Source organism: Quercus suber, unplaced genomic scaffold (assembly GCF_002906115.3).
Source record: "Quercus suber isolate HL8 unplaced genomic scaffold, Cork oak 2.0 scaffold_26, whole genome shotgun sequence".
Taxonomy (NCBI): domain Eukaryota; kingdom Viridiplantae; phylum Streptophyta; class Magnoliopsida; order Fagales; family Fagaceae; genus Quercus; species Quercus suber.
Window position 1 is genome coordinate 580,574 of NW_027069491.1, and position 10,474 is coordinate 591,047.

Here is a 10,474-nt window from a genome sequence, read left to right on the forward strand (position 1 = left end):
TGTTTATATTCTTTCTTTAATCATACAGCTAAATAACACAAATATAATGAAAATGAAGGCCAGATTGTTATCTCAACATTGTTTTACTATACATAATTTCAGTGCAATGGAAATATAATAAGACTGTCTTATCAATGTTTATATGTATTACATGTTATCACATATAATAAGATCTAAGTGCCTAAAATGGAAATGCCTGTAAATTGATATTTCCTTGCAAAAAAGATGCAGTTATAATTGTTTGATGCTTCAATTCTGTCCACTTTAGTTACTATTATTATTATTTTTTTATATTCTTATTACGGGATTAATGTAATTTTTTTGTTTATGTTATATCATATATGATAAATTTAAGTTATTAAAATCAATAAATATTTTGAGGATTCTATTAAACAAAAAAAATCAATAAATATTTTGTGATGGGTTTTTTCTATTTATTTATGGTAAAACATCATAATTACATGCACATTATAGTTCAATTTTCACATTGTGGAAGGATTATTGTTAAGGTTTAATATTTCAGGGTTTTTGGTATGACCTTGTCACATCCTCTAGTTGATCCATGTGGACATCAATTATATTTTGATATCTCCATTATGTGACTTCAAATCCTCTTTAAAATTTCCTTAAAAATAAACATCCTAATTTTTTTCACCTATTTCATCCATGGGCTATGTATTGTAGCCATATTAATGGTATTTTGTCCCAAAGGAAGCATTCAAGTTTCCCCCCCCCCCCCCCCCCCCCCCCAAAAAAAAAAGTAAAAGTTTCCTGTTGACCTTTGATATCAATGTTGCACATGAGCATGGAACTAATTGCTTGCATTCTTGTTCAGGTTTCTTTAATTTCATGATGAACCCAATAATAGGGAAGCATTCCTTTTCAGATGTCTTTTCTTCTCTCTGTCTGTGGTGGCAATGTCACTATGAGAGCAGGATTTATGTAACTCAGAATGAAGTACTCTCATACTGACAACTTTGACCCTAAGGAGCTACATCTGCAATAGAACAGTTCAATTGTAATGGATAACAACATTGCTGAAAATCCATCTCCAACTCGAGCCAAATGGAGAAAAGTGGCATATGGAGGGATGCAACCTGGGTTTGATGACAATCACGCTGATGATTCTTTTCTTGAAGGTATGGTCATGAATGCCAATGTTGTAAAGAGGGACATGTTAAAAGTGATGCAAGACTCGGTTTCTATCTCTCAATATCTATGCATTGTTGTTCTTGTCGGTTTGGTTTGGAACTATACCCTTAGATCAACTCTTGATGAAACTTCCCTTTTGTATCTAGATGTGAGCCTTCTTGTATCAGGTTTTCTATTTCTCCTTCTAACCAAAGAAATGCTTTCCGTCGATCTTCTCTTGCATTATTTACTCAATGTTTTCTTTTTTACAACTGGGCTATATGTTTTGGCTCCCATCTACCAAACTCTTAACACGATCCATTAGCTCAGACTCCATTTGGGCAGTAACTGTTTCACTTCTCATCCTTCATCTATTCCTTCATGACTATTCAGGATCAACCGTGAGAGCTCCTGGGGCTCTGAAAAATCCAACCTTGACGAGTTTTATATCTTTAAATGCTTCTGTAGTAACATCAGTTTTTATTGCTTCTCGCCTTCCATCAAGGCTACATGTTTTTGCCATCATGCTATTCTCGTTGCAAGTCTTCCTTTTTGCTCCACTGGTCACTTACTGTATCAAGAAGTATTCCTTCCACTTGCACCTATGCTTTTCTTTCAGTTTGATGGCTGTGACGTTGGCTTTTGTTTATACACTACACTGGCTACTTTTTGTTCTGTTGTTGGGTTTATTGGTTTTCGTGACTGTGGTGTGTACTTATTGGCTTATACGGATGCAAGAATACAAGTTTGAGATCAATGGCCCTTGGGATGAGGCTAAGCTTTGTTTTGATATTACAGATTAAGATCAATAGTGCCAACCATTAATGTTTGATGGGAGTTTTTGGAAGATTAATTGTAAAACCAAATGGTTTAATGACTTATCCTTGTCTCTTCACTCCATTTCAAGTTTTACTATCAGATATAGTCAAACACTTTCCCAATATCAATTTTTGGAAGCTGAATCAGATTCAGTGGGACATAGCCTTTTATAGAGCCCTTCATGACTGGGAGCATGGATTAATGGAAGACTTCCTTAATCTAATTCATTCCAGTGATATTCAAAGGGATGAAGAAGATATTATCTGTTGGATGCCAACAAAAGGCAAGCTTTTTGAAGTGAAATCCTTCTATAGAGTGCTGCGTGGTGTGGGTGTAGTTAATTTCCCATGGAAGAGTTTGCGAGGTAAAAGCCCCTTTGAAAGTAGCTTTTTTTGTTTGGTCTGCTGCTTTAGGGAAGATTTATGAAGGCAAGGCATTATTGTGGTAGATTGATGCTGCATGAGTAAGCAAGCCAGTTGATCATTTATCGTTTACTCTATGGCCAGAGAACTTTGGACATTCACATTAGTCCTTTCATTGTTTGGGTTTAATTGAGCTATGCCTAAGAGAGTGGTGGACTTGGCTTGTTGGAAGGGTCGGTCTACCATTGGAATGGATGCGTTTGGAATGCAATCCCTCTGGAAGGTAAGGAATTTCTGGACATTTGAAGGAATTGAGCGACCTATGATGGTGATGAAGCTGGTTTTCTTACGCTCTTTATATGAGTGGATGGCTACTTTGAGTGGTCATTCCTTCTCTAGTTTACTAGATCTTGTACATTTTGTAATCTTGTTACACTCCGTGTACTATTTGTTGTTTCTTTTCGTTTCTTGATTAATAAATTTTCCTTATAACAAAATATAATCAATTTTTGCATTCTCATTAAAGGGATGCATTTTTCATTAAGTCAGTCTTATGCAGTTGTACATTTAGATCTTTGTGAGTATATATATAATTTTTCATTTTCATATCTTACGGAAAAACAAAGGAAAACTATTTCCCTCAAGTTTTGTGATTGCTCTAAAGCTTTATTTAAATGGATAGTTGCAATGTACTCCGTAAGGCCCCCCAAGAAGGAAGAGCACAACAAGGAAAGGAGATATATCAAATATCTCTTTGATGACTATAATTTAACTCGGCACACAATTTTTTTTTTTTCATTTTTAATTCTATACACGCACACCCCTTTTTTTTTTATGGGACTTAGACACCTGCTTTCTTTCGGTCTTCCCTTGACTTTAACCTAAATTGTTTATTCATTTGATGTCACTTTTGCAGATAATCATTCAGCTTTCAGAGCTGGAAATCACAAAAAGGTTTTTCAATGTTGAAATAGAGCAATTGCACAAAGTATATAGAGGCATTGGTAGTCATTTGTTTTGTTTTCCTTGTTATTTTTCCATATGATTTCGGCTGTTCTAGATTATGATTTTTTAAATAATCAAAACCAATCCGGTTAATACATGCAAATATGCAATTAGTGAGGTTTGATTTCTCTTTTGAAATGTAAACTTGATTGCAACGTCATTACAAAAAGTTTCTCAAAACCAATCCGGCTGGGATTAAACTGTTCTCTTTTATTGGGATTGCTAGAGATGCTAAACTTACATGGCCATTCGATGATTTTAATTTTTGTTGGGAGTGTCCACTTGGTTCAAGGAATAATCATCCAAATTGATCACTAACCGAAATGAAATTAGCATAACATAATACGAATCAATATTTTTTAGGAGGCCATGCTGCAAGTCAGTTGGCTTGGCAACATAAAAAGGCTCCAAAAGTGACATCAAATGAATAAACAATTTAGGCTAAAGTCAAGGGAAGACCGAAAGAAAGCAGGTGTCTAAGTCCCATAAAAAAAAGGGGTGTGCGTGTATAGAATACAATCCACCACCAAAGCCTTCACGCAATCTAACTTCAAGCACAAATCACAATATAATACAATGCACCCGCATGCACAAATGCACCAGTGCAACATGCAAAGATGGGGTGCCCTAATTACAGATGGAGGCGAATTTCATGTCTGTACCAGTGCCTCACATGGTTTTATTAGAGATCTGGACACAGTTTTTTTGGGGTCAGGAACCCACAACCACAAGGAGAAATAAAAAGGTTTTTTTTTTTTTTTTTAAGTTTCTCCCAATCACAAAGCCACATACATTTTTATAAAACATATCCATCTAAGCTGGAACAGCTACAGGAACTTTGCCACTGGTTGTGGGAACCAAACTGTCATAGTATTCCACCAGCACTTTCCAACCACCTGGGCACATGAATCCATCAGGAGGGTTCTCTTTGTTCTTTGCAAGCATCCGCATCTGTAAAATGCACAAAAGTTTTGTTAAGATATGATACATATATCGATTCAGCCACACTTTTCACAAAGTATTTTGGCAGTACTTATTTAGAAAATTTACCTTGGTGCCTGATATGAAAACGAAATCCTGTGGTCTTGAGGCATCAAAAAATGCCATTTTGCCCTGAGTTTTATCATATGCAGCAACCTGCAATTGCATTCAATTGATGATGACCAGGGATTTCAAGTGCCATATAAATGGAAATTATCGACAATCAGATAAATGATATACCTTGAAAGGAAGAATATTTAGCCGCTCAAGTCCAGGTGCCATGCTTAATACTTTTTTACCGTGATCTGCATCATACAGATCACGTTTCTCAGTTGGATGGCCCATGCCAGCTGGGTCTCGACCAACAATGTAAAAGTTAGCCCCTGCTTAATCCTAGCCTTAGCATGCCACTGCACCTCAGTTGGACCAGCATAGTGCATTGGTGAGGGGAATATGGAAACCACAGTTGTCTCTGGATCAAGAACACCATCCTCAAGCACCTGAGGAAGCATAAGATAAATCAAATGAAGTACTAGCTAGAGGCTGGAAATTGAATACAGATCTTTTAGTGTGAATACCCTTTCAACACTTTGGATCTTTATGAAAACTACATAAATCCCCATCTACTGTATAGAACATTTAAATGATACAACTCTAGCCCCCCGCATCTTCACTCCTAACCTAGAGGAGCTGACAAAAACAAATCCAAGTATCTCATGCTTATGGAATCAAACTATCATGTGGAATACACACCTTCTCATGTTGCTTCATTCGCCAACTAAGTGGAACATCATCTGCCTTTGTATAGCCCCCCAGTGGATGAAGCAAGAGGATGGGTTCTTGTAGCCCATATCAAGTAGTCGACGACGAGTGTCAGTCATCAGCAAAGCATGACCATTGTGCACAGGATTTCGGAGTTGAAAGCAAACACTGCTCAGCATTGCGCCTTGTAAATTCCTCACGGAGTTCTGTGGGAGACAAGCGAAAACGATCAAGGCCATCATGGTACTTGATCGGTTCTAAAACCTCTAGGTCACCTCCGATCAGCCAGTTTCCAGCATTCGCTATAGCTTCTTCAACATAAGGTAGGCCAGAGGCAGTGGTTCCCCATGTTCGGGCAATCCGTTCTTCTTTAGGGTGCTTGTAGATCTCAATACTGAAAGGCCATGATTTCAAAAGACATTAGAAGTTATGTCAAGAACGACTAGAATGAACTGGCACCATACAAATTTATGAAATTCTATAAGTTTTGGTATCTGATAAACAAATCATAGCAGTGACTTTATATCATTGCTTGAATCCAAGACCATTTATAATATTCAATTCTGTTGTCAAAAACTTCATAAGAATGTCCATAGCACAGATAGAATTAATAAAGAAGATGAAAATCTAAGATCTCAAACTCCACATTGTAACTGGCAGACAAACAACTTATTGGAAGATTTGGGACCACTGCTCCATCTATTTTATATTATTTTCTAGCTATCTAATTGATACATTGCTAAGTTTTCTCTGATAACCCACCCCATTTTGGGGCTGATTCACTTCAAATGCAACACTCGTTAAATCTACAGAGCATTTTTCATGTTTGGACCTATCTCTACGTATCATAATTTCAAATCATTTTTTCTGGTCAAATTCTCCTGGACTATGTATGATAAGCACCACTGAATAGAGAAATTTCGAACAATTGGTTTTAAATTTGAAGTACCTACAACTTCCTTTTGCAACTAAGACTCCTAAAGTCTTTTTAAACATTCACTTACGGTTTCAAACATATTAATATGTTACAAGGAAAGAGAGATATGAAAATATAAATGCAATTTAATGCCTAAATGTATGAAATTACTCATATTGGGAAAGAAATCTTTAAGCAATAACAAGCAACCAAAGAAGACCATCCCATTTACTGAAGTGTGCACAAATTCAGCAAAAAGACAGATCAAACACCATACAATTTTCAAAACAAAAGTGCAAACAGGTTTTATGAGAAACAAATCAACCAAGTGCAAAATATATGGAAATATCAAGTACAATGAAGTGCTAAATTAATAGTAATAAAGAGCCAATCAAATGAATGTGGCAGACTAACTCAAGAAAAAAGGGAGGGGGTGGATTTTTAACAATATAACTGTTTTTACTGATCTTTTACGGTAGAAAAAAAAATCATCACAAAACTAAAACATTTATTAACTTAACCAAATTGACTGACAACAAATTTTTTTTTTTTTTTTGATAACATAGGAGAACTTCACTCTGATTAGTTGCACTCGCAGAGCATACTGTACAACAACTCTCACTGTTAATCCAACTCCTACAGCAACTGACCCCACCCACCAGAACCAGTTACCAAGTAATCTAGGGGCTTTTCACCCCTGACAGGCTAACAGTTTATCCTATGCCTAGGAGGCACAAATATTACAACTTAATACAAATCAAAAGAAAGATAAAAGTCTTTTTGATGAAGAAAATTCAAAGCAAAGAAAAGGAACCTAAATGGTCATTGCTGGGCAAAAGCAATACCGATTCTCTGACTTAATATGTCCTAATTTTATTGTTTTCATGCTTTCATGATTTTATTCGACTAATACAATTGACCTAAATAGTTGAGACATAATATTATCACAGTAAAAGACTAGCTTCTGCTTCATACATAACATGATTACCTGGTCAAACTCAATCTAGATGGCCATAAAAATGTTCACTTGAAAGGTTTTTGGAACAAGGACACTTTCCTGTCTAGATTCATGGTTGAAATTTTCTAATTTGATTTATGCCTTATAGTACATCTAATTCCCTGCTTCTTGCTTCATATATACTGATGTGGGACCTTCGAAAGGGAATAAAACCAACAAAGCAGGAACATATCTGATTTTTTTTTTCAAAATAGCTGTATATGTTATAACGAATAGCTATTAAATTTAATTCTTTATAATTTTTAATCTGAATTGAATAATGACAAAATGATTTATATCCTATTATGCATTAATAAATCGAAAATAGTATACATCAATGAGCTCTAACTCAACTGGTGCCTCCTTCCCTTGCACATGTTAGGTGAGTGTGAGGTCGTAGGTTCAAACCACCGGGTGCCGTGTAACTTACCAATAAAAAAAGTACACATCAATGAACTCTAACTCAAATAACACCTCCGCACTGTAAAAGTAAGGTGGATGTGTAACTTTCCAATCAAAAGCCCTCAAAAAAAAAAAAAAAAAAAAACATTGACAGTAACATACTGTATTTTCTTAAACCAATATATTCATGCAAAAGAAAGAGAAGAGGAATACGGGAGAAGAGGACGAAGGAAGAACCATATGAGTTGCACATACTAATAGTCATCAAACTGTCAAAATCATCATAGCACCAAAGACAAACGACTGAACGCAATTTTGGACTAGACTTAAGGTATAAAGGCCTATAAGCACTCTCTCTCTCTCTCTCTCTCTCTCTGTTTTCTTTCTTAATTATTATGTGAATCAAATAAAGAACAGCAAAGCCCATGCATTTATAAGCTTCAACAGTGACTAAGGTCTCACCTTACACCCAAATGAAATAAAAAACATAAGCAAACAACTATATATCAAAAAGCAGCTTACCTCCACACATGACCAAAATCAAAATATTTGTTCTTAAACTCAAATTAAATCCAAAGCACATATTAATAACAAAAATCACACCATCTACACTAATAAGTCATAGCTCAAAGCACAGCAAACTAATCAATCAAAAATTCAATAAAACCAACACAATTAATCAAAATATCTACATCCCATTTCCATTTACACAATAACAACCTCATATTCTCAGCTCTAAAAAAGAAAAAGCAAAAGCAAAAAATAAAAAATAAAAAATAAAAAAGAAAGCTTACTCTTTGAGAATAGCGACCGGATTGTTGTTAGAGTCAAAGAGAGCAACTTTGGTGGACTCGGCGATTAGGTGCTTTTGCGAGTCGTCGATGGCCAAAACAATCGGCACCGACATGTTCACGGCCGACCCGTTTTGGAGTCGGAGCGTGTTGAAATGAAGCGTTTGGAGGAACTCAGATTCTCTCATAAACCCACGGAGTGGGCTTGCCCAACCTTCGCTGAGTACATGGACCCATTGAAGATCAATGCTTGAGAGCTTGATTCTAGGCAGAGACAAAGCCTCTCGTTTCTTTAAATCCTTGAGAGGCTCATCAACTAGAAGCTCCACGAGCTTCCCACCGTCGGGTTCAATCAACCCGGACGAAACTCGGAGCCTCCGTCTTATTCGACCAGAAGGCACGGAAACAGAGACTCTGAAGGTAGGGGCGAAATGGGTATTTGGAAATTTGGTGATGGAATGAGACTGAGAGGGATATGGAGTTTTGATGAAGAGGGCAGCCATGGAAGCCATTCGCCAAAATGGCTTTCTCTCTGTTTCTGTCTCTCTTTTTCTCTCTGTTTTTCTAATGAGTGGATGTTTTTGTTTAAGTATTAATTTGGTTTTTTAAATTAATAATGGAGGTTAGTGGCTTTTTTTTTTTTTAGGGAGAAGATGGGGGTTAGTGACTTGGTGGGTACAAATACAATTTTGGAGATTTTTGAATTTAAACAAAGAAAATGTGGAATTGTGGAGCAATGATAAATTTCTGAGTTGGATAGAAGAAGAACGAGCAATGAGTATAAGAAAGGGTACTCAAATTTGGATTATTTATAGATAGGAAGTAATAAGAGAAAGAAAATTTGGACTTTTGGTGCTGAAAGCGAAACGAGGGGATGAACCTAGACACCTTTTCTTTTTCCTTTTGGAATTCGCACAAGCATTGGTTTGTCCTATGACACTTTTATGAACTACAAAACCAAAATTACCCTTCTTTATAATTTGTAATCCAAACACGTTTCTTTTTTTCTTTTTTTGAGAAAGAAAACATATTTGATTTCGGATTGGAAACAATCAAGGAAAATTTTGCTGGTAATTCACATCTGTTTAATAATAATAATAATAATCAGAAAAAATATTTAATTTTTTACAAATAGTTTGAATTCTACATATTTAAAACGGATTAAATGTAAGGTAATTTAGATTATCTTTTTCTTGAAAAGAGTATTAGCTTAATTATTGATAGTTGACAAAAGTATAATAAATATGTAGAAAAATGTGAGATTTAAAAATATGTTATAAGAAAATAAATTAATAAACAACTGGAAAAACAGTTAATCCAAAGCACATTAGTATAATGTTTTAAAATTTATATAATTGAATTTATAAGAAATTTATAATTTGGCTATTGGATTCTTTTAAGCAGGTCCGGGTTATTCTAGTTGAACCTTTTAAATAAGATTCCAAATCCTTGAAAGAGAACCAAGTCTTTTAAATAGCCAACCAAAATTTCAATATATTATTGTAGGGACTGGATTTGGGACACTTCTTCAGGTTGATAGAATGGACCTAAGTCCAGCTTGCCCTTCAATGAATTTATAGAGTATGGGCTCAAGAACTAGGCCTTAGTAAAGGGTACAATTACCCTGCATGGTTGCATGTGACATTATCAACTTAAACATGAGTTGGGATACACAATGATACTCCTCGGACTGGACCTCCGAAGTTTGACGTTCTTATTATTTCTTTTAAGATTGGTTACAAAGGTTCTAGAGAGCATGGGTCATTACAGGACTTCCTGGTTCCAATCCTCCGTCCCTTTCTTCAAGAGGGACTTCCTGCGTTATATACACCTCTCAACTGATCCTAACCCTCCATTTGTCGATCAATCAGGCTACCACTTGAGAGTCTGTCCCATCAGCCGCATCCCTGCTCCTCCAGTGGGTTGCAACACCCAAGGCGGCGCTGTTCAGGAGTCCTGTCCTCATTAATGAGGCCAGGACGTTAGTTGAGGGCATTCAATGAAGAGGTGACAGCTCGCCTAAGGCTTGTTCCTTCGTCATGCTTCCGTCGCCGACGCGTGGCACTGGACCCTTTCCTCCTCGGATATTCAAGGAGTCCTCTTTGATGGGGAGGTGCTCGTGTTCTTCCGAGGTCTCGGACGCCCGAGGACGGGATCATCCTCGGATATGTTTCTCGGGGGTCAGTCCTCGCGCTTTCGTCCTCGGACCCCTCGTGCATCCTCGGCGTGGGCCCTTGGGCCTGACTGGGAGTGGGCCAAGGCTGCCTAATATCTGGCCCCACAATTATACTCTTTTTTTTTATATAAA

The 10,474-nt window shown here is 36.5% G+C and overlaps 2 protein-coding genes across 2 annotated transcripts in view; one reads left to right on the forward strand and one right to left on the reverse strand.

Moving 5' to 3' along the window:
• Positions 1–3,414, forward strand: part of LOC111993923 (phosphatidylinositol N-acetylglucosaminyltransferase subunit C) — a 48,172-nt gene extending 44,758 nt beyond the window's left edge. Inside the window, 2 exon segments of the mRNA XM_024025759.2 lie at positions 836–1,438; positions 1,440–3,414. Of these exon segments, the coding sequence (XP_023881527.2) occupies positions 1,022–1,438; positions 1,440–1,934 (912 nt within the window). The 5' untranslated portion in view covers positions 836–1,021 and the 3' untranslated portion in view covers positions 1,935–3,414.
• Positions 3,415–3,862: 448 nt separating this feature from the next.
• On the reverse strand, positions 3,863–8,956 carry LOC111993918 (ATP sulfurylase 1, chloroplastic). Its single transcript, XM_024025755.2, is given in 8 exon segments — positions 3,863–4,268; positions 4,368–4,454; positions 4,539–4,687; positions 4,690–4,798; positions 5,052–5,131; positions 5,134–5,228; positions 5,230–5,454; positions 8,170–8,956. Coding segments are annotated over 8 exon segments (1,392 nt in total). The 5' UTR covers positions 8,679–8,956; the 3' UTR covers positions 3,863–4,130.
• Positions 8,957–10,474: the final 1,518 nt, after the last annotated feature.